Consider the following 24,419-nt stretch of genomic DNA (forward strand, 5'->3'; position numbering starts at 1 on the left):
ACGCTGCACCTCTTTCTTGTTAGTTGGCGCCCGCCATTCCAATACTGCTGAAACCTTGGCTGGATCCATGGAGAGCCCTAGAGGCGAGATACGGTAACCAAGGAAATCTACCTCTTGTAGATCGAAAGCGCATTTTTCCAACTTGGCATAAAGTCCATGATCTCGCAAACGTTGTAACACCATTTTGACGTGGTTCTCATGTTCTGATTGTGATCTAGAAAACACCAAAAAATCGTCCAGGTAGATTATCAAGAACCGATCTAGATAGTCCTGAAAAATATCATTGACAAAATGCTGGAACGTTGCGGGGGCTCCGCATAATCCATAATTCATAACTCGGGACTCGAATAATCCGAATTTAGTCTGAAAGGCAGTCTTCCACTCGTCCCCTTCTCTGATGCGAACTAGATTATAAGCCCCTCGAAGATCCAGCTTGGTGTAGACCTTGGCTCCTCGAAGTCGGTCCAGTAGATCCGAGATTAAGGGCAGGGGATAACTGTTCCGCTTGGTGATATTGTTCAATGCTCTATAGTCCACCACCAAGCGTAATTCCCCTGACTTCTTCTTCACAAACATCACTGGGGAGGCGGCTGGGGATTGAGAGGGTCTGATGAATCCCTTGCGAAGGTTTGTCTCTATGAATTCCCTGAGAGCTTCTTGCTCCGGTTCAGTCAGGGAGTATAGGTGCCCTCGCGGGATCGGGGCCCCCTCCACCAAGTCAATGGCACAGTCATAAGGTCTATGTGGGGGTAATTTCTCGGCTTCTTTTTCATTGAATACATCCCAATACTCGGAGTACTTCTTGGGCAGGGTGATGATGGGCTCGGTCTCTGTGGCATGGCAGACCTTGGCTACGAGGCAATGGTTTTGGCAGTACTTTGAAGCAAACTGTAGTTCTCTGTTGGACCAGGAGATGCTTGGGTCGTGGAGAGTCAGCCACGGGATTCCCAAAATCACAGGGAAATGGGGAACCTCGGTAACAAAGAAAGAAATCTCTTCCATATGTTCCCTTATCCACATCCTGGTGGGTTCTGACCACTGGCTTACGGGCCCCGTCTTGAGGGGGCGGCCGTCTATGGCTTGCACCACACGGGCATTCTTGAAGTCATGATATTGTAATCCCAGAGAGTCGGCATACTCTCTGTCAATGAAGTTGTTGGTGGCTCCGGAGTCTATCATGGCGTGGATCATGACGGGTCCCCTTTTTGCTGACCACAAGGTGACCACTAGAAGGAACAGGACTCCGGTTGGCGGCTCTTGAATGGGTTTCCTGACCGGGTTGGCGAGCCTCTCTACGCCCGGTCGTTGGCTTCCCCCGCCGGCTGTGTGCCAGCCGCCTCAGACGCCTTCGTCTCCGTGGAGGACGCCGCCGCAAGACGGGCGGCGGGCTTCCCTTTGGCTGGACACTCTCTGGCGAAGTGGCCCCCATTTCCGCAATACCAGCAGAGATTTAAGCGTTGGCGACGGGCCTTCTCGGCGGCATCTAACCTGGGTCGCACGTTGCCCAACTGCATCGGCACCTCCTCGCTCCCTCTGGGGTATGGGGCTGGTGGTGGGGGTCTCCACACTGGACGCGGCTGGACGCTGGCGGGAGCGGGGGGTTTTGCCCCAGCTCTACCGCTCTGACCACGTACCCATTGTTTCCTGTTGGCAATCAAGACTTCAGCCCGTAAACATTGGTCAATGAGTGCTTCGAGGGACTGGGGAGGGTCCACCTTGGAGATTTCTTCCAGCATTTCAATGTTGAGACCCTCCCGAAATTGTCCCCTGAGGGCTACATCGTTCCAGCCGGTGCTGTGGGCCAGCACTCGGAACTCAGCTATGTACTGAGACATGGGTCTGTCTCCTTGAAAGAGGCGCCGGAGTTTATGGCCGGCTGCCTCCAAATTGTCCTCGATTCCCCAGGTCTCCTTAAGGTGATCCAAGAAGCGTTGCGCTGTTCTTAGGTGGGAAGAGGCTTGATCGAATAGGGCCGTCGCCCAGCTGGCCGCTGGTCCGTCTAGAAGGCTGTAAACCCACGCCACCTTGATGTCTTCTTGGGGAAACTCGGCGGCACGGGCCTCTAGGTAAGCCTGGCACTGGCGGCGGAAAACTTGGACCTTGGAAGCTTCTCCAGAAAACTTAGTTGGCAACGCCATGGCCGGGAGGCGGACTCCGCGCTCCCTCAATCCTTTTATTTCTCCATCCTGCGCGTTGAGTCTGTCACGGATGCGATCCACTTCATCTTTGCTGATGGTGTAGCTGAGCGGCTGCCCAGCCGGCGCGGCTCCGGTCGACATTCTGGCCTTGGTTAATTGGTGCTTATGGGTGGCGGAGTCAAACTGTCAGGACCCAGGCTGCAAAGGCACCAATAACCAAACACAGAGGCCAGAATCTATCTAATATCTTTATTGAAGGAATATATAAAGTTAATAAAAGCAAGTATATGAAATAGTCCAAAAGCAGACCTTTCAGGAAAGGTCTAAATTAGTCCAAAAAAGCGATGTCTAATATGAAATATTAAGGTTCAAAGTTGTAATCCAATAACCGAAACACTCACTTTGCCAGGCAAAGTGAGGGGAGATGACAAGGTCCTTTAGTCCATAAACTTGAGCAAGGCTAGGAAATAACTTGATACTTGAAACAAGGCTTAAAACGTGGAACAAGGTAACAAGGAACAAGAACAAGGTCCGTGGAAAAACTTGGTAAAATCCGTGATACAAGGCAATGTTTAGTCCTGGGAAACAAGCAAGGTCCGTAGGTAATCAAAGGCAGAAACAGGAGCGAAGGCTGGAAAGCAGGGCAAGGCTTGAGCAGGAGCGAGGCTTGAAACGGAGCGCGCTGTCCAGACACAACTCGCTCCGGAGGTTGACGAATTGACTCCGCGAAGTTACTTCGCGGGTAAATCACCTATATAGAGTCTAACTTTCCCGCCGAAGCAGTTCTCTGGGAACCAGAAACGAAAGCTAATCTTTGAGACCAGATGTTTGCCTCCTTAAGGATTCTCACGAAAAAGCAGACTTAATTGGCTGAATTCTTGGCTGCTATCCTCGCACTCCTGCGCGAAGCAGCTTCCAAACTTCTCTGTTGTTTACAAAACTCATGGCGGGAGAACACAGGAGAAGTGGGCTCCGGATTTGTTTGACATACTTCTGGGTCACAACTCTCTTGCAGGTGCAAGGTTCCCAGATCTGCCTGGGAAGGATCTGGCTGGGAAGATTCCAGTTCAGACTGGGAAGGTAAAAAACCCAAGTTTTCTTCATCATCAGGCATTACAGTGTCATAAGCAGGACTACAAGGCCCATGAGTCATCACATCCATCATGTTTTCAATGAAGGTGCCAACTGTTTTACAAATCCCGATGGCGTCCAGGCACTTGATGATCCAGCTGTGTGGGAGTGAGTCAAAGGCCTTTTTGTAGTCAATCCACGTCATGTGAAGATTAGCTTTTTGGCTCTTACAGTTCTCCAGAATCATTTTGTCAATCAATAACTGGTCTTTTGTGCCCCTGCTTTTCCGTTTGTTGCCTTTCTGTTCATCTGGCAAGATGTTTTTTTCTTCAAGATAGTCTTGAATTCTGTCAGCTATGATGCCAGTCAGTAGTTTAAACATAGTGGGCAGACACGTTTTTGGCCTGTAGTTTCCTGGTGCTGCTCCTTTTGCTGGATCCTTTTGTATCAGGTATGTTCTTCCAGTTGTTAGCCATTCACTGATACTTCCTTTCTGCAGCATCTCATTGAATTGTTGGGCCATTTTTCCATGTAAACTAATCAGATGTTTGAGCCAAAATCCATGAAGTTGATCACTACCAGGCGATGTCCAGTTCTTGACTTTTTGCACTCGTTTGCTGATCATTTCAGTTGTTATTTCCATCAGTTCCATTTTGTTCTGTGAGAATTTTCCTTCAAACTCCTTTATCCACCCAGCGTTTTTGTTGTAGTTTTTATTATTTTCCCAAAGTTCTTTCCAGAACTTTGTTGTTGCAGTTTTCTCTGGCTTTATGGTTACTGTGTCTGTTGTTTGGTTCAGACTCTGGTAGAACCGTCTTTGGTCTGATTGAAACAGTTGATTTTGTCTGTACTAGATGATTCTGGCTTCATACCTTTCAATTTTTCTGGCTGTTGCTGTAATTTGTTCTTTCACGATTTCCAAAGCTTCTTCAATTTTTCTGGTGTTCAGCCAGTACTTTCGGATCAGGTATTGCTTGATTTTGTCATTCTTCAGTTTCCTCTCTTTCATATTTTTCAGGTTACTTGCATCTGGTCTAAGTTTCTTGATTTTCAACTCTAGCCTGACCTTCCACTTTGGTTTTCCAGTCGATTTTCTTTGGGGCTGCCTTGGTTGTAGGAGCCCAAGTTCTTCTGTTACTATCACTGCTGCACTGTAGGCAAACTGGTTTGTTTGTTCAATTGATGTTATTTGGACAGTGGAGAGTACTGCATTCACATCTTTCATGAGAGGCGTCAGGTGTCTCTTGGGCACTGTTTTTAGAGTTGGGAGCCGCTGTCTTATTGCATTTGCTGCAGCATGAGCCATGATCTTATCCTTGAGCTCTTGTTGTCTTGCTGTCAAGGTTCCTGGTGGTTCAGCAGATGTTTCAAGTGCTGGTTCTTCAAATTCTTGCAAAAGCTCCACACTTCCTTCTGGTTCAATCTGTTCCACCATTCCAAGTGTTGCTGGAGTCTCTGCTGCTGTCTGTGCTGTGGTCTGATGGTAATCTACTTTGCAAATTTTCTGGATTTCTTCGAGTTCAACTTCACTGAACACTTTGTTTCTGATTATGAATCTTCGTTGGTCAGCCAGTCGGGGTTCTGTTATCTGTGAGTCAGGGTACTCTTGTTTCCACAGTTGATGCATCCTTTTTTGGTAGCAACGCCTTTGAGGTTCAGATTTGTAGTAGCATTTCATAATTGTGCGGTTTTCTGGCATTGTATATTTTTGCCGCTTCTGTGACTGTTCATTTGGGTTTTGATGATTCCGTAGCCCACTTGTCGATGGATGTCCAGAATCAGCAGCACCCACCGCGGTCCTTTTTATCCTGGGCGACGACCGAGCCAGTATAGACTTCGTTTGGGTTTGATTCTCCATAATGCTAATGGGTTAGGTGCTCTTGGTTGTGCTCCTCTGCTGAGGCCTCTCTGGCTTGGTTGGACCTGCCGGTAGTTACACTACCGCCAGCACAGCCCTCAGTCATCATTGGAGCAGCTAAGCCCCCCCCACCACGTCAAGGTGGCACCTGCGGGGGGGATTATTATTATTATTATTATTATTATTATTAATGCGGAACCGAAAAACTGTTTTGTGTACTCCCACACTCCCTTTGACCACCTCTTCTCACTTAACTCTTGTGCCTATATAATAATGGTAATAGCATAATTAAATAATGCATCTCAAAAGTATCTTTCCTTGGAGAAAAGTTGCATATAGTCATATGCATATCATCCATGAGGAGTAAGTGGTATTTCCATCAAAACTCAAACCTTTCTTCTCTGGCGCAAATCACCAGGCTTGATGAGCAGCTGTCCTAACGTCAAGGTCCAGAGAACAATTGGGATGGTAAGTCTGCCTTCCTGGCCTGATCTGGTAAAAGAATTATTTTGTGTCTGTTGTTGGCTGGTTTGAGAAGTCTGAACTCTTTGCAGGCATAAGGCACCCCCAGTTGGCTTGTCTCATAAGCATCTCTCTTTGAGAGAAAGGAGGCAGCTAAATGAAATAAATAAATCTGAGCCTTGCCATTTGTCCCTACAAGAAGGAAAATCAGAGTTGGTATATCAATGCCTATTTGGTTATTAGGATATTCAAAATCTGACATAAATATCCCAGACTGCATCTGCATTGCAGAATTAATGTAGTTTGACACCACATTAACTGCCATGGATCTATGCTATGAAATCCTAGAATCATAGAATAGTAGAGTTGGAAGAGACCTCACGGGCCATCCAGTCCAACCCCCCGCCAAAAAGCAGGAAATCGCATTCAAAGCACCCCCGACAGATGGTCATCCAGCCTCTGCTCAAAAGCCTCAAAGAAGGAGTCTCCACCACACTCCGGGACAGAGAGTTCCACTGCCGAACAGCTCTCACAGTGAGGAAGTTCTTCCTGATGTTCAAGTGAAATCTCCTTTCCTGTAGTTTGAAGCCATTGTTCCATGTCCTAGTCTCCAGGGCAGCAGAAAACAAGCTTGCTCCCTCCTCCCTATGACTTCCCCTCACATATTTATACATGGCTATCATGTCTCCTCTCAGACTTCTCTTCTGCAGGCTAAACATGCCCAGCTCTTTAAGCCACTCCTCATAGGGCTTGTTCTCCAGACCCTTGATCATTTTAGTCGCCCTCCTCTGGACACATTCCAGCTTGTCAACATCTCCCTTCAATTGCGGTGCCCAGAATTGGACCAGTATTCCATGTGTGGTCTGACCAAGGCAGAATAGAGGGGTAGCATGACTTCCCTGGATCTAGACACTATACTCCTATTGATGCAGGCCAAAATCCCGTTGGCTTTTGTAGAAGCCGCATCACATTGTTGGCTCATGGTTAACTTGTTGTCCACGATGACTCCAAGATCTTTTTCACACGTACTGCTGTCAAGCCAGGCATCCTGGGATTTGTAGTTTAGTGAGGCACCAATACTCTTTGGCAGAGAAGGCCAAAGGCCTTATAAAACCAGAACTCCTATGACTCCATAACATTGAGCTAAGGCAGTTAAAAGTGGTGTCAAATTGCATTAATTCTACAGCATACACACACCCTTAGTCTGCTCTGGAACCTTGCTAATTTAAACATTTCCTTATCAATTTCTAGATCCTCCTAGCAATGTGGGGACTAACAGCTTTCATGCCAGCAGAGTGTTGAATCCATTCTGAGTTTTGTTCTGACCTTAAAGAAGCTCTCCAAAATGCTGAACCTATTTGGGAGATGGGGTCCACAACCATGCACGGTTCTATTAAAATTCAGATCAAAACATAAAACAGATTCATTACTTCATTAACATGAAAAGCATCATCTACTAATTCATGACCATTTTAACAGGATCATAAAAATTCTTCTGCCCATCTATTACAGTAATAGCATCAATCAAGTTTTTGTTACCGAAAGCTTTTTAATCCAAAATTCTGCAGGACACAGGAGATAATAACTTGACCTAGTATTATACACAAATAAACTGTATGAAGAGTCATTAATATTCCACATCTATTTCAATAATGTCCTGGAATCATGTCTATATCTAGTTTTTCTAAATGCTGTGGTGCATACTGTTTAGCTATTTTAGAAACTAGGCCAAAAGAAAAAGGTGACAAACCTATTCAAGAATGGCTGAGAATACTTTGAAAAGGTTGAAAGACAGTCTTCTCTGTTTACATTATGCCCTCTAAGTGAACTTCAAGGATCACTAACTTACCTTATACAGCCATTCTAAATGAATGTGCCCCAGGGACCAATATAACAAGCACATGATCCAGAAAAGTAAATGAGAATGGTCACTAAGGAAACAGAGAAACTGGGGAAAACAAGGAAGCAAGGAAGGAAAGAAGCTGATTCACAAAGGTATAACCTACATTCTTAAATAATTCCAACTGTAGAAAATGAATAAATAATCAACATTCAGCTAAAAAGTATTTCACTTGACTGTATGGGATGGATACAAAACGACACATGAAACTTGATTTTGTCCGGCCTTCCCGAATTCGATGTATCAAATAATTCAATGCATAAAAACTTCTAGCATTTTTAAAAAATAGTGTTATGCTTCAACTCATCTATCCTTATTCCTTCGGAAACAGTAAAAAATAAATTTCATTTCCAAACACAAGTATCAGCATCCTTTTAAATAGTTCAGTGAACAAAAAGTCCAGTCATAATTTTGCATTGGATCTGGTTGCACTATATGTTTGCACTAAAATGTTTACCATCTCTACCATTATTGAATAAGACCTGCAGAAGCCACTAAAGCCACTTAAGTACATAGAGATGTAAGTATAAAATGTAGGATGGGGATTCAGCTTCAGTCTTTAATACCCCAATCATTTGCAGAGTTGGACATACCTAACCTCATTAGAATCCATGCACAAGATTCATGTTTTAACTTATGCATTTTGTTTCTAAACATTTACACCTAACGGCAACAGTGCTGTAACTGATCTATCTTTATGTTTTGTGAATTCAAGGGAAGATAGCAAATACTGCATATAAGCCCTCTTCTTTAAAATGAAGTTATTTAAAAGGTGTCTTCAAAGAATTTTAAACTTTCAAACCCATAAAAAATAGACAGGAGAAAATATAATCCCAATTCATCATCTCATTAGAGAAAAAAGTACAATAGAAGTAATATGGACATTTTCTGTGTCTAATTTCTTGAAATGTTGATACAATATAGTTATAATATTAATACTCTGAAAAGAGTGTAGAGCAGATTGAACCAGAGTGACCCATCCCCCAAACTGGAAGACAACCCTCATGCCCTGGAGGGGCATGGGAATCATGGCCCTGCTGATGTTGTTGGACAGCAAATGCCAACAACCCTAGCCAACGAAACCAATGGTTTAGAATGCTAGGAATTACAGCAAAACAATATCTGGATGGTAACATGACTCCCACCCCAAATTATTTTTTAAAATTTGCACTCTGTAAGCTATGAAGCATTTTCTGACCCATTCGAATTCCATTGTGTGATATACAAATGCACCATATCCAAAGGAGGGTTTGCATGCAAAATAAATCATGTTCCATTCAAACATCCAGAACAAATAAAAATGGTGGAATGACTGTGAAATTAAATTGGATAAAATATAACTAATGCTTCTTGTAGGTTTTTTGTGTGTGTCAGGCCAACGGCTCTGGTCCAACTTACCTCTCAGAACCTATCTCCCTCTACGGGCCGTCCCGCAGAGTGAGGCCCTGCTCTCGGTCCCACTGCTGACACAGGTGTGGTTCGCGGGGACAAGAACCAGGGCTTTTTCAGTGGTGGCTCCACGGCCAAGGGAGATTAGGGAAGCCCCCTCACTCATGTCTTTTAGGAAGCCTGGCTGTGGGACCAAGCTTTTGGCCCAGCCTAAGATATGAGTTGATATGACTTGACGGATTCTGTGAATGAATATTAAGTCGAACACGGACTGGCTCTGACTTTGTCTTGAAACTGCCTCTCTTGGTTTTAATTGTTTTAATTTGATTTGGATACCGGTTTTTAATTGTGCTTTATGTTTGGTTTTACTACATGTTGTACTATATGTGGCATTTAATTCTGCCATTGTGTAAGACTACTCTGAGTCCTCCTGGGGGAGAAGAGCAATATATAAATAAATAAATAAATAAATAAATAAATAAATAAATAAAGGAAACTACAAATCTTTTCTGGTGTGAGGAAATTGGCTGTCTGCAAGGACACTGCCCAGGGGATGCCCGGATGTTTGATGTTTTACCATCCTTGTGGGAGGCTTCTCTCATGTCCCCACATGGGGAGCTGGAGCTGACAGAGGGCGCTCACCTGCTCTCCCCAGATTCGAACCGCTGACCTATTGGTCAGAAGTCCTGCCAGCACAAGGGTTAAACCCATTGTGCCACTGGGGTCTCCAGTTTTGTGGGTATATAAAGGATAAAGTGATTAATATTTGCTCAGAACCAGATTCTATAGATATCTCAGTATCTGGGAAAGTGTTCTATCTACTTAAGTTTCAGTTCCGGTGACCTGATGATGGGGGCAAGAGACTTGACTCACTCACTCACCATATTTATTTATTTATTTATTTATTTATTTATTTATTTATTTATTTTATATACCGCATATATAAGCTTTAGCCTTTCCCACCTTAACTGGTAAGATCCAGAATAGGCTGACTGATGAGATTTATGCCTCACATGACTATTTAGCTGTGTGATGCCATAGTCTTTCTATCCCATAGATTTTCCCAGCCTGGTACTCTCCATATTATCTCCATGTTATGTAATATTTACATGAAGCCATTAGTGAAGTCATGGATGTCCCTAACATCCAGCTCTACTCGTCATATAAGTCATTTGAGGTTGTGCTTGGAATCTGGGCTGGAAGAATTGACTCCACAAAAGATGAGAACTGTGTGCGGGTAATTCTTATACAGTAGAGTCTCGGGTATCTGACATAAACGGGCGGGCAGAATGTTGGATAAGTGAAAATGTTGGAAAATAGGGAGGGATCTCTCATTTGCTGGCCTCCCCTTTCTGCCTCCTCTAGGCCTCAGTTCCCTACCCTGGTTGTCCCAGCGGCAAAGGCGGCAGCAGCAGCCGCCGCCTTTGCCGCCCTCCCTTGCTCGTCTGCTCACTCACCGGGCCGGGTCCTGGTTCTGCCGCCGCTGCCTTTGTCGCTAAGACCCGGCCAGATGAGTGAGTAAACAAGCGAGGGAGGGCAGTAAAGGCAGCAGCAGGAGCCTGGCTCTTAAGTCTTACTGTATAAGACTCTACTGCTTAATGTGTTGTCGAAGGCTTTCATGGCCGGGATCACAAGGTTGTTGTATGTCTTTCGGGCTGTGTGGCCATGTTCCAGAAGTATTCTCTCCTGACGTTTCGCCCACATCTATGGCAGGCATCCTCAGAGGTTGTAACGTATGGATAAACTAAGTAAGGAAAGGAAAGAATATATATCTGTGTAAAGTCCAAGGTGTGGCAAGAGTCCTTTGTCACTGGGAGCCAGCATTAATGTTTCAGTTAATCACCCTAATTAGCATTGGAGATGTTTTGTCCCTTGCCTGGGGGCATCCTTTGTTCAGTCAAGCCTTCATTGTGTTGGTTCCCATCTACTGTTTTGATTTTGGAGTTTTGTAATACTGGTAGCCAGATTTTGTTCATTTTCATGGTTTCTTCCTTTCTGTTAAAGTTGTCCACATGCTTGTGGATTTCAATGACTTCTCTGTGTAGTCTGACATGATAGTTGTTGGAATGGTCCAGCATTTTTGTGTTCTCAAATAGTATCTTGTGTCCAGGCTGGTTCATCAAATGCTCTGCTATGGCTGATTTCTCTGGCTGAATTAGTCTGCAGTGCCTTTCATGTTCTTTGACTCTTGTTTGGGCGCTGCATTTGGTGGTCCCTATGTAGACTTGTCCACAGCTGCATGGTATCCGGTAGACTCCTGCAGAAGAGAGAGGATCCCTCTTGTCCTTCGCTGACAGTAGCATTTGTTGGATTTTCTTTGTGGGCCTGTAGATAGTTTGTAGGTTGTGCTTCTTCATCAATTTGCCTATGCCTATGCGGTCACCTTGATGTATGGTAAGAACACCTTTCCTCTGGGTGGATCTTTGTCTTGACTCTCATGGCTTGTTCTTGGCCTCGCAGCTCTTCTGATGTCTGTGGTGGAGTATCCATTGGCCTGTAGAGCCCAGTTTAGGTGGTTGAGTTCACCTTGGAGGAGGTGAGGTTCGCAGATTCTTTGTGCACGGTCTGTCAGGGCTTTGATTGTGCTCCTTTTTTGACTTGGGTGATGGTTGGAGTTTTTATGAAGGTATCTATCTGTGTGTGTAGGTTTTCTGTAAACTGTGTGGCCCAATTGTTGATTGGGTTTGCGAATGACCAGAACATCTAGAAATGGCAGTTTTCCTTCCTTTTCTTTTTCCATGGTGAATTGGATGTTTGGGTGGATGCTGTTAAGATGGTCCAGGAACTTGCTGAGTTCTTCCTCTCCATGGCTCCAGATTGTGAAGGTGTCATCTACGTATCTGAACCAAACAGTTGGCTTTTTTGGTGCTGTTTCTAGGGCCTGTTTTTCAAAGTATTCCATATAGAAATTTGCCACACCTTGGACTTTACACAGATATATATTCTTTCCTTTCCTTACTTAGTTTATCCATACCTCACAACCTCTGAGGATGCCTGCCATAGATGTGGGTGAAACGTCAGGAGAGAATACTTCTGGAACATGGCCACACAGCCCGAAAGACATACAACAACACTCTACTGCTTCTTCCAGCCTCTTGCTTTTGCCGCTGCTGCCGCCTTTGCCAACCACCCTCACTTTCTCACTCACTCCCCTGCCCTCCCTCGTTCTCTCACTCACTCACCAGGCTGGGTCCCAGCAGTGGCAGCATAACCAGGAGCCGACCCAGTGAGTGAGTGAGCAAGCAAGGGGGGTGGCAAAGGTGGCCGCTGCTGCTGCCTTTGCCACTGGAATGAGCGGAGTAGGGAGCTAGAGTCCAGAGAAGGCAGGAAGGGGATGCCAGGCTCTTACTTCTGCATCTGCTGCTGCCTTTGCTGTCCGCCCTCCCTTGCTTGGTGCAGAACCAGGACCCAGCTGGCCGGGAGGGCAGGGGAGCGAGCGAGAAAGGGAGGGTGGCCCCAGGGCATTGGATAATATGGAGTGTCGGATGAGCGGAAGTTGGATAACTGAGTTTCTACTGTATTTGGAAACTGGGTGAATTGTCTTGGATGGGATGCAGGACCAGATAATTAGCTTGAGACTGTTCCTGGATCCAAATGGAGGCCCAGGTAGATTCCATTATCTGGTATTTCTGTGGCCTATAACCTAAAGTCTTTTCTGGACAATGATAACCTGGTCACTGTAGTTCATGAATTAATAAAGTCCCTGTTCGAATACTGCAGTGTGCTATATATAAGGCTGTAAGCAAACAATAGCCTCATCTGGACTGAAGGCAGCTTCTGACAGCTCAAACCAGATGAGAATGAAAGACTTGGCACCTTTACATACTATATGGTGAGCACTGTGAGGATGACAGTTTGTCCCACAGATTTCCCTAACCTGATGCCCTCCAGAAGTACCAGACTACAATTCATGGTCATTCCTATATCTTATATGTGGAATGGATAGGAATTGTAAATCCAAAGTATCTTGAAGACATCAAGTTGGGGAAAGATGCTTTAGACTGGAGTGGGAATCAAGCAAAAGAATGAAATTGATACATATGGACATGTGTATGAAGATATGGATTGAGAATGGGTAGCAGTCCAACTAGTGTGTATTTTTTTTTAAAAAAACATGCAAAAGTACCTTCACTGCTACAAGCTGTACAGGAAAGAAAAAGAAACCGAGGATGAAAAATGCTACAATAACTGCTTATCATGTCAAATCTCAGGAAAGCTATTGTAGTGTGTTCTGAAGACTCCAACAATCAAACAGCAATATTACCAGTATTTGCTGTAATACACTTATGCATAGTGTACACAAAGCAAGAAGACACAACAAATCTGGGTCAAATCTGGTCTATATCAACAACCAGCAGACATTCAGGATGCACACTATAAACCTAGAAATACTGTGGTGCTTGATAAAACATCTTCACTCTCATAGTCAATCCTTTTATTGACAAGATTTTATATCCTTGATCTTGTACTATCAAAATCAAGGATTTAAAGTTTGATCATATTAACAAAATGAGCATTCACTATTTATACATTCTTGTTATTTAAATCTTTTCAGGTGCTAAGCTATTATTCTTAAGCCAGTTGCATGCACCTCAACATCTCTGTTCACATTTGAATACATTATGTGTACATTAGTGACAATCCTATAGCATTTTCCAGATGTATGTTCTAGTGAGTTTTTTTTTTTAATGTTGTTGTTAATTGCCATCAAGTCAACTTTGAGTTATGGCAACCCTATGAATGGAAGACCTTCAAGTCACCCTGTTATCAACAACCTATCTGCCAGCAACTGTTTGAAATAACATCTGTAACTGGAGTATTGTTACAAAAACGTATCTGTCTAATGTACTCAATGGTGGAAAGTCTTTCAAAAGGTGGTCTTTCAAATGCCTTCTCCACAACCCAGTTAGAGCTTTACACTAAAACTAACGCCTTTAATTAGGCTTTTGAAAAAACGGGAAACCACTGCAGGCTTTTGCGTGTATGTGTGTGTCAGGAGCAACTGCAAGTCTAGCTGTCTGCAAGGATGTTGCCCAGGGGACACCTGGATGTTTGATGCTTTTGCCATCCTTGTGGGAAGCTTCTCTCGTGTCCCTGCATGGGGAGCTGGAGTTGACAGAGGGAGCTCATTCGCGCTCTCCTCAGATTCAAACCGGCAAAAATTCAGGCCAGCAACCCAATCTTCAAGTCAGCAGTCCTGTCAACACAAGAGTTTAATCCATTGTGCCACCGGGGGATCCTACTACGGCAGTTCATTCAGTACTGTTGATACATTTAGAGCTTTATTTTTAAAAAAAACAACTTGAATTAAGCTCAAAAAAATGGAAGTCACTGCCGTCAATTCAACATTCTATAGTATAGTCCTGACAATAATTGACTACTAGATTTTTCACTGGCTATAATTTCCAAAAACTTGTCAGAGGAAAACTAATACAGAGGCTTGCTATCAATGGCCCCTTCCACACAGCTGAACAAAATCCTACATTATCTGCTTTGAACTAGAATATATGGCAGTATGGACTCAGATAACCCAGTTCAAAGCAGGTATTGTGGGTTATTCTGCCTTGATATTCTGGGTTATATGGCTGTGTGGAAGGGCCCAAAGTGATTGCCGATGGACCAATGCCAGTCTATGGGCTACCTGTCCATGGCAAGTTGCCAGTTTTAGCTAATGGACACAAGCATAATGTCAGTTCTTCGCACAGTGGGGGGAAATATCAGTTTACCACATCAGATAGCTTAAGAAGTTTTTACTTGAGTTTTTTCTTCATATAGCTAAAGCTGCAGGATTACTAACATAATATGATCCCTTTTCAGAAGCACTAGCCATTTTCCTCATCATGCAGTTTAAAAGATGGCAAATAACTATGGGCCCTTCCACACATCCCTATATCCCATAATATCAAGGCAGAAAATCCCACATTATCTGAGTGTGGACTCAGATAACCCAATTCAAAGCAGATATTGTGGGATTTTCTGCCTTGATATTCTGGTATCTAGGGCTGTGTGGAAGGGCCCTATGTTTCATTTTACTTAGGCACAATAGTTCCTAAACTTTAGACTAGTACAGTACAATTGCATTAAGTACAATTAAATTTAGGAACTAGCAATATGGCTCAAAAGACACTACAGAATAAAAGTACATGGCATTTAGCTCAAAGGATTTACAGCAACCCATGCTGCATCCACAACACAAGACTCAGGGCCCTTCCACACAGCCATGTAACCCAGAAAATCAAGGCAGCAAATCACACAATATCTGCTTTGAACTGAGGACCCCTCAATATAGCCCTATAGTCCAGAACATCAAGGTAGAAAATCCCACAATATCTTCTTTGAAGTGGGTTATCTGAGTCCACACTGCCATACATTCCAGTTCAAAGCAAAAAAAATGTGGGATTTTATTCAGCTGTGTGGAAGGGGTCTAAAGCAAGTTATTCCATAATGAAAATAGCAAGATTATGAAAAGAGCAATACTACCGCACTTCAACAAACTATAGTCCATATCCAATTGTTACTTTCAGTGCTTTTATTGAGTCAACAGGACCTGTCACTCAAAATGTTACTTATATAAATCCCACTAATTCATTCATTCTGCCTTAAGTAGAACTAATATGCAAGCCTGCAAAAACTGAAAGTCATAAAAAATTAATATATCTATATAAATAAAAATGTAATGTCCATTTGTGGGGACTTCATATCTCCCAAACTACTTCACCGATTGCTACGAAATTTGGAGACAATGTAGCATTTGAACTGGTGAATGTTTTAAAGTATTCAAATACCTACTATCACAAACCTGTCACACCTGAAACAGGTAAAACCATGCCCTTTTATAACGGCCAATCAATCTCCTCCTCCCTTAGCTACCATCATAGCAGACGGCTCCTCCTCTTAGCAACGGCCAAGCAGTCTCCATCTACCTTAGCAACCCTACCAGACAACTCCTCCCCTTAGCAATGGCGCTACCAACAGCCAAACAGTTTCCTCCCTTTAGCAATCAGCATGGTTGGGACCGCAAGGGATGGCTAGGCCTGCCTCCTCGCCACTCAGTTTGGCTTGGCAAGTTATGCGAAGCCGAGGCTCTGTGGCCTAGCCACAGAAAGGAGGGATACTGAGAGTGAAAATCCTTTTCATGACCCCCAGCAAGGTGAGCGAGAGATACCACTACTTATTATATTATTATAATTGAATTACATTAATATTAAATGTTATTATATTTATTATCTTATATTTTTATTTAACTGTATTATAGTACAATTATGTTATTATAATTGTATTACATTACTATTATATATTATTACTAGCTGTGCCCAGCCACGCGTTGCTGTGGCAAAGTGGTGGTGGTATTGGTTAAAAGTTGTTGTGGAATTTTTATTTGACGTTATTTGTATTTTTTAATTAATTTTATTGTAACTTATCTTTTTTATTTATTATATTTTATTATTTTGTTGTATTATTTTTAGTTATTTTGTTATTATAGTATTTATTGTATTAGTTTTTTATTGTATTATTTGTATTTATTTTATTTTTTATTCTTTTATTAACACTGGGCTGAGTGGGTTGCTAGGAGACCAAGTGGGCAGAGCTTAGAGCCTTCTAAGTGGCAGCAATTGGATAAAAACAATTATTTCTCTCCCTCTAATTTTGACTTTATTTTTCTTTGCTTTTTGTTGTATCAACCTAGAGGCGTGGATGATGGGTTGTGTTGTCAAATTTCGAGGTTGGGGGGCCTGTAGTTTTGTTGTTTTGTGGGTCGCCGTGATGCCATCACTCTTTTATATATATAGATAATATTATAATATTTTACACTATATAACACTATGATTTTTGCTCCTAGGTTTGTCAATGGTATTATTTCCTAGAGTTCTATCATAAAAACATGAAAAAAGGTTTATTAATCTGCAAAAAAAAATGTTGTTGTGGGGCATCCTGCAGTACATTATATTATTATAATTATATTTTTATTGTGTTTTTTTCTGTGTCAGGAGCAACTTGACAAACTGCAAGTCACTTCTTTTGTGAGAGAATTGGCCATCTGCAAGGATGTTACCCAGGGGACGCCCTGATGATTTACCATCCTTTGGGAGGCTTTTCTTTATATATCTGTGGAAGGTCCAGGGTGGGAGAAAGAACTCTTTTCTGCTTGAAGCAAGTGTGAATGTTGTAATTGGCCAGCTTGATTAGCATTGAATAGCCTTGCAGCTTCAAAGCCTGGCTTCTTTCTGCCTGGGGGAATCCTTTGTTGGGAGGTGTTAGCTAACCCTGATTGTTTCATGTCTGGAATTCTTCTGTTTTCTGAGTGGTGTTCTTTATTTACTGTCCTGATTTTAGAGTATTTTAATACTGGTAGCCAGATTTTCAATAATAGGGAGGAGGAGGCACTAGGGTTGCTCCCTGGGAGGGGCCTATGGCCTCTCCCAGCAGGAAAATAAAAAAGGGGCATGGCCAATGATGAAGCCACGCCCCTGTCATTCTCCCCAAGGGGAGGTCAGAGAAATAAAGAGATCTATATCCATCCATCCATCTATCTATGTTTACACTCACAGGCAATCTTTAGAATTCTGTGGTTAATATCAGAACATGAGCTGCTTATCACATGGATAATATGTCCCATGCTCCAGAGTTGCCAAAACAGACAATCTCCACCACAAATATTGACTACCCACAAGCATTGTGAACTCACATATATCTGAAGCCTACTTTTTCTCTATCTTTTCTTTCCCATTGAACCAGACTGGGCCACAGCAATGCATGGCCGGGTACAGCTAATACCAGTTCTATAGCAATTTGACATTGTAAATCCAAAAATGACTTGAAATTTACTTCCTCGAATACATTTTTTTCACAACTTGCTTTGGCATGCCTATGGGCCTTTGCATACAGCCATATAACCCAGAATACCAAGGCAGAAAATCCCACAATATCTGCTTTGAACTGGGTTATCTGAGTCCACACTGCCATATATTCCAGTTCAAAACAGAAAATGTGGGATTTATTCAGCTGTGGGGAAGGGGCCTATGTTGTAAGATGTGGCTGAGCTAAATTAGTTTTGCAATTACTAATTAAATGTATGAAAGAACTGAGTGCGGTATGATATTTTTATTGTGTGCATTGAATTCAGTATATTTAAAAACAGCTATAATAGCGAAAAATGTTTTTTCATTGCAGGCTGGTGATTTCGATTTAAACTTAGCACTCTATGGAACCAATGTGACGAAGTGGATAGATAATTTGATTAAGAGGAAATCTAAAATTGAATTCCTATTCAACTGAAATAGGCCCTCCTCATTCGCTGAGGTGAGGGGTGCAGGGCTGCCATGATAGTTGAAATAACATTAATTTTTTTTAAAAAAACCTTATTTTTTTACTTGAGAGAACATCTATCCAGGACTCTACGTCCTCCATAACAATTCTATGGTTTATTTTTAAATTGTATGGTAAATGTTTTTATTTTATTGCTGTCGGAATAAGTCCCATTCTGGGAGAAAGGCAGCATATAAATTAAATAAACAAACAAATTGTAATATATAGGGAGAGAAAGAGACAGAGAACAGTCACTGGAGCTCCATTAAATTTGGCTCAATCCTAAAGACAGGTAGGTGCATCATTCCCTATTATATCTACGGGCCCTTCTGAACTACCATATAATCCAGAATATCAAAATAGATATTGATTTTCTGCCTTGACATTCTGGGTTATATGACTGTGTGGAAGGGACCTGAGTTCACACTGCCAGATAATCTGGAGAAAAAAGAAAACCTGGGATCAGATCTTGGGATATAGGGCCTGTCTGAGGGCCCATCCACACAGCCATAATCCAGAATATCAAGGCAGAATAACCCACATTATCTGCTTTGAACTGGAATATCTGAGGCCCGTTCCACACAGCTAAATAAAATCCCACATTTTCTGCTTTGAACGGGAATACATGGCAGTGTGGACTCAGATATTCCAGTTCAAAGCAGATATTGTGGGATTTTCTGCCTTAATATTCCTGAGTTATATGGCTGTGTGGAAGGGTCTTAAGTCCACACTGCCATATATCCCAGTTCAAAGCAGATAAAATGGGATTTTATTCAGCTGTGTGGAAGGGGCCTGGAAGGGCCCCGAATTCACACTGCCAGATAATTCAGTTCAAAGCAGATGCTATGGATTTTATATAGCTGTGTAGAAGAGAACTATGTCTTATTTAAAATAGAAAAGCAGGATATTGTTATTATTAATAAGCATTCTTCTATATGTGCTTTCATGGTTTTATGGTTTTATCTATGTCTTTTATCTATGGGGGAATCTCCGCCCTTCAATTAACACAGTTTGACACCACAATAAGACCCGGCTTTATGAAATATGGAATGAAATATAGACATGGCTTTTACCCTGTTTTTATTGACATTGTGTAAATTGTTGTTTTTTTGCTTCTCATGTGCTTTGTTTTATTGTCATATGTTTTGCTATCGTTTGTCACAGTGAAATTAGATCGGCCCCTTCCCTCCTGGCCTTAAGAAACTTGAAACCTGAATGTTGAACTAAGCGTTTGGAAAGTAGGACAGTGCATTAGGCGGCTATGAGTAAAGGTAAAGGTTTTCCCCTGACATTAAGTCTAGTGTGTGACTCCGGGGGTTGGTGCTCATCTCCATTTCTAAGCCGAAGAGCCGGCGTTATCCGTAGACACCTCCAAGGTCATGTGGCCGGCATGACCGCATGGAGATATGTAGTCATTGAAATATGATTAGAATGGCTCCTGGATTATTATTTTGGGTCTTTGTGCTTTTAACAGTTTATTTAATGTATTGACTGTTATGATTTTAGGATTTATTTATTTTACTGTATAATGTATATTGTATTTGTATCTTTATGTTTATTGTGGCGTTGAACTGTTGCCAATTTGGAAGCCCTTTGGAGTTGAGATTGAGCAGGGTAATACTGCAGGAAATAATAAATAAAGCAAATAATAGCCATGGCTCAATGCTACGGGATCATGAGAGTTGTTTTATGACGTTTTTAGCTTTCTCCACCAAAGAGTCCTGGCGCCTCACCGAACTACAAATCTCAGCAGTGAGCCATGGCAGTTCGAGCGGTGTCAAACTGTGTTAATGTTGATGCAATCTATGGGAAAAGCTACGTATTTAATACAAGCTGCAATAGGATATAATAATATATTATTACGAAGGCAATGATAATAATTTTTGTTTTTTACCCACCCAATCTCAAAGGTACAAAATACAACATCTACACCAGGCCTGGGCAAACTTGGTCCCTCCAGGGGTTTTGGACTTCAACTCCCACAATTCCTACCAGCCATAGGCTGGTAGGAATTGTGGGAGTTGAAATCCAAAACCCCTGGAGGAACCAAGTTTGCCCAGGCCTGGCGTAGAATGAAACTGCTGGAGAACTTGTTCACACACAAAATGGGCGGAATACTACCTGTCTGAGCAGCTTCCACCGGGCTTTGGCTCTGGCCGCCCTGCCAGGCGAAGAAGGGGAAAGGCTGCTCGGGGCTGGCTCTGCAGTCATGCTGAGGGCGCTCCTTCCTCCGCCTGAGCCACGAACTTGCACGAGCGCGCCAAGAATCAAATCAAAATAGAGCTAAAGAGGAAGAGAGAAGCGAGAAGCGCTCTGAGGCTCAAGGAAAGCTATTTTCTTCCTCAGCGCCTCTCGCAAGAGTGACTTGTGAGGAGACAGGACCTGGAATCGAGACCTAGGCGCTTGATAGACTGGTATGGCGCTATGAACGTACGGAGGCATTCTGGGACTTGTAGTTCAGTGAGGCCCAAGAGTCCTCCGGCTAAGGGTTCGGAGGGCTCCGCCCTGAACTGCAAGTCCCATAATTCCATTGGAGGTTGCCATGGCAACTGGAAGCCGCAGTAGGCTTGAGGGCTAGGTTGTGGCCTATATCAGGCTGTTCTTACATGCCACTTTGATTGCCTTCTTGCTGTTGTTTTAATCTGTTTATTTTTTTATTAATTTTAATACTAATTTTTACTAAAAGGAAAAAACACCATTATATATATATATATATATATGGTGTTTTTTCCTTCCGTAAAAATATTAAAATATCCAAAGCATATGCATATATATATATATACAGTATATTAGTATTATGTATTAATACAAATACAGTAGAGTCTCACTTATCCAAGCTAAACGGCCCGGCGGAAGCTTGGATAAGCGAATATGTTGGATAATAAGGAGGCATTAAGGAAAAGCCTATTAAACATCAAATTAGGTTATGATTTTACAAATGAAGCACCAAAACATCATGTTAGACAACAAATTTGACAGAAAAAGTAGTTCAATACGCAGTAATGTTATGTTGTAATTACTGTATTTACGAATTTAGCACCAAAATATCACGATATATTGAAAACATTGACTACAAAAATGGCTTGGATAATCCAGAGGCTTGGATAAGCAAGGCTTGGATAAGTGAGACTCTACTGTATTATATATATATATATATATATATATAGAGAGAGAGAGAGAGAGAGAGAGAGAGTATTATAATATATTTTATGCAGTAATATATATACTAGTAAAAGAATGTTGTTTATATATATATATAGAGAGAGAGAGAGAGTAAAAAGTTGTGTGTGTGTGTGTGTGTGTGTGTGTGTATATATACATATATATATATATATATATAGGGTAAGGTAAAGGTTTTCCCCTGACGGTAAGTCCAGTCGTGACCAACTGGGGGTTGGTGCTCATCTCCATTTCTAAGCCAAAGAGCCGGCGTTGTCCGTAGACACCTCCAGGTCATGTGGCCGGCATGACTGCATGGAGTGCCGTTACCTTCCTGCCGGAGTGGTACCTATTGATCTACTCACATTGGCATGTTTTCGAACTGCTAGGTTGGCAGAAGCTTGAGCTAACAGCGGGCTCTCATTCCGCTCCCGGGATTTGAACCTGGGACCTTTCGGTCTGCAAGTTCAGCAGCTCAGCTCTTTAACACATATGTGTGTGTGTGTGTGTGTATGTATAAGCTTTGGATAGCATAGGGGTTAACACCCCTGTTGTGTTCATTTTGCTGTCAGAAGATTGCTCCTCGCTTTCTATTATTACTGTTTTTAAAATCAATACATTTATTAATTTTAATACTATTTTATTGAGGGGAAAAAACACCATAATGCAACTGAACTATATATATATACACACACACACACACACACACACACATATATACATGTACACATATACATATATACCACACACACATACACACTTTGGATAGCATAGGGAAGAGTTAACACCCTGTGGTGTTTCTTTTCAGTCTGTGCCCCTATTCAGAAGATTTTTCCTCACTTTCTATTATTATTATTATTATTATTATTATTATTATTATTATTATTATTATTATTATTATTATTATATTTCATACCTGCCTTTCCTCGTGGCTCGATGCAGGTTACGGAATAATTAAAACACATAAACATTGTAAAAATACCACAAATACACCTATTAAAAATGTAAAAGAAATAAGGAATCAATGTAAAGAATCGAGTCTTGTTCTGATGGCAAATAAAATGTTGAGATGTGAAGCCAGGAAACTACCTACCTGATGACAAGTTGTAGTACAAATATATGTAGTAGCTATTACGAAGACTGTAAATTAAATAGTTGGCCTCATGTGGTTTTAGTTTTAAATCCGTTTTAAATTTGATTTTAAATATGTATCACTGAACCCTGGGGTTTGGGAACCACTGCCCTGGATTAGAGTTTTTATTTGGTTCAGTTGTTTTTCATGCTGCTAAATACTTCTACAGATAAGAGTTCTCTAATCTTTATTATATGAGACTAAACCAAAAAATTTTTTTAAAAAAATTAAAAATACAGTGGTTGGGGTCTACTAAATGTGATTCATTTAATTAAAAACAGGAAATATTTTGCCTGTTATACTGAGAGAGCTAGACTACATTTATTTCTCAGATCTAAATAATCTGAAATTGTCCTTATGAGTGGCTAAGACAGTGATACCTTTGCTTTTTTGATGTTTCGACGTTTACAAACTTTATTCCATACACAAAATCATTCCAGTATTATATCTATCTATGTGTGTGTGTCTGTGTGTATATGTATATGAAGTATAAATAAATTTCATGTTTAGACTTGAGTCCCACCACCAAGATATCTCATGTATATGCAAATATTACAAATTATGAAGAAATATCATTGACTTTCTGCATTAAAAAGGCACAGCGAGATTAATCTTCTTTATCCTCATAATAATAATAATAATAATAATAATAATAATAATAATAATAATAATCTTTCCATCTAAAAAAAAGTCAATGAAAGGGGTAAATGTCGCGTTAAATCACCCGAAAAGTTTTGAACTAAACTTCAAGGAGGCGGGGCTTTTTTGGAGATAAACAAGACGTCACGCTCAGCGTCTGGTGCCCTAAACCAAGATGGCGACTATAGGCTCGGACGTGTCGGCATCATAAGTACGGGCAGCAGAAAGAACGCGGAGAGCTATAGAGGTCGGCCTCCATCTTCCTTTTGGGCAAGCCGATGACTTTGGATAACCGGCTGTCGCTGCCATCTTTGTTGTGGGCGTCCATAGCAAGCGTACGCCTTGAGGGCAGCGGAAAGCTTTCGTCGCCCAGGCATGACATCATTATTGCCCGACTGGCCATGTTGCTGCATGTTAGGGCTCAACATGTTCAGCTTCAGCCGCATTTGCTGAGACTCGGGTTTGTTATGTTTCGACTTACAGGGAAAGCAAAAGGTAAATAGTGGATCCCGGTGCTCCGTGGGATGCGTAGGAGATTAATGCCATTGTTTATTGAAAGTGATCAGCATTGGAAATGTTTACAAAGTAACTATTGCCAATGTAGGTTTTGGCGCTAATGGTAACCATCCCCAGACTTCAGTGCCATTGCATTGCACATGGTTTGCTCCTATGGTGCATCATCACTGTAAAATTGATGCAGTTTTAATCCACTTTAACTGCTGTGGTTCAGTGCTATGAGATTCTGGGAATTGCAGTATGGTGGGTCACCAGCACTCTTTGAAAGAGAGGGGCTAAACTACAACTTCCATGGATTCCAAAGCATTGGGGCATGGCAGTTAAAGTGGTATATCAAACAGCATTAATTCTACAGTGTGGATCAGGAGTGGGCAAATTTGGCCCTCCAGCTGTTTTGGACTTCAACTCCCACCATTCCTAACAGCCCCAGGCCCTTTCCTCCCCCCTCCCCCAGCATCCTTAAGAAAGGAAGGGGCCTGAGGCTGTTAGCAATGGTGGGAGTTGAAGTCCAAAACACCTGGAGGGCCCAAGTTTGCCCATGCCTGATGTAGATGCTGCTGCTTAGTCATTTAGTCGTCTCCGACTCTTCGTGACCTCATGGACCAGTCCACTCTAGAGCTCCCTGTCGGCCGTCACCGCCCCCAATTCCTTCAAGGTCAACCCAGTCACTTCAAGGATACCATCCATCCATCTCACCCTTGGTCGGTCTCTCTTTCTTTTTCCTTCCATTTTCCCCAGCATCATGATCTTTTCCGAGCTTTCCTGTCTCCTCATGATGTGGCCAAAATACTTCAGCTTTGCCTCTAATATCCTTCCCTCCAATGAGCAGCCGGGCATTATTTCCTGGAG

At 42.2% G+C, this 24,419-nt stretch overlaps 2 protein-coding genes across 15 annotated transcripts in view; one reads left to right on the forward strand and one right to left on the reverse strand.

The window, feature by feature from the left end:
* The window catches only part of camkmt (calmodulin-lysine N-methyltransferase), a 796,752-nt gene extending 776,149 nt beyond the window's left edge, over positions 1–20,603 (reverse strand). For 8 of the 11 annotated variants that reach the window (XM_062968944.1, XM_062968940.1, XM_062968943.1 and 5 more), the window contains exons 1-2: positions 20,246–20,603; positions 12,945–12,959 (exon numbers count right to left, since the gene is read on the reverse strand). In XM_062968944.1, the coding sequence (XP_062825014.1) occupies positions 12,945–12,959; positions 20,246–20,335 (105 nt within the window). In that variant the 5' untranslated portion in view covers positions 20,336–20,603. The remainder of the gene's footprint in view (positions 1–12,944; positions 12,960–20,245) is intronic. The other 3 variants (XM_062968938.1, XM_062968948.1, XM_062968947.1) reach the window with 3 other exon arrangements.
* Positions 20,604–23,404: 2,801 nt separating this feature from the next.
* Positions 23,405–24,419, forward strand: part of prepl (prolyl endopeptidase like) — a 43,887-nt gene continuing 42,872 nt past the window's right edge. For all 4 annotated transcript variants that reach the window (XM_008115718.3, XM_008115719.3, XM_008115720.3 and 1 more), the window contains exon 1: positions 23,405–23,549. The gene's annotated coding sequence lies outside the window, so the exon portion shown is untranslated. The remainder of the gene's footprint in view (positions 23,550–24,419) is intronic.

Source organism: Anolis carolinensis, chromosome 1 (genome assembly GCF_035594765.1).
Source record: "Anolis carolinensis isolate JA03-04 chromosome 1, rAnoCar3.1.pri, whole genome shotgun sequence".
In the NCBI taxonomy this organism is placed as follows: Eukaryota; Metazoa; Chordata; class Lepidosauria; order Squamata; family Dactyloidae; genus Anolis; species Anolis carolinensis.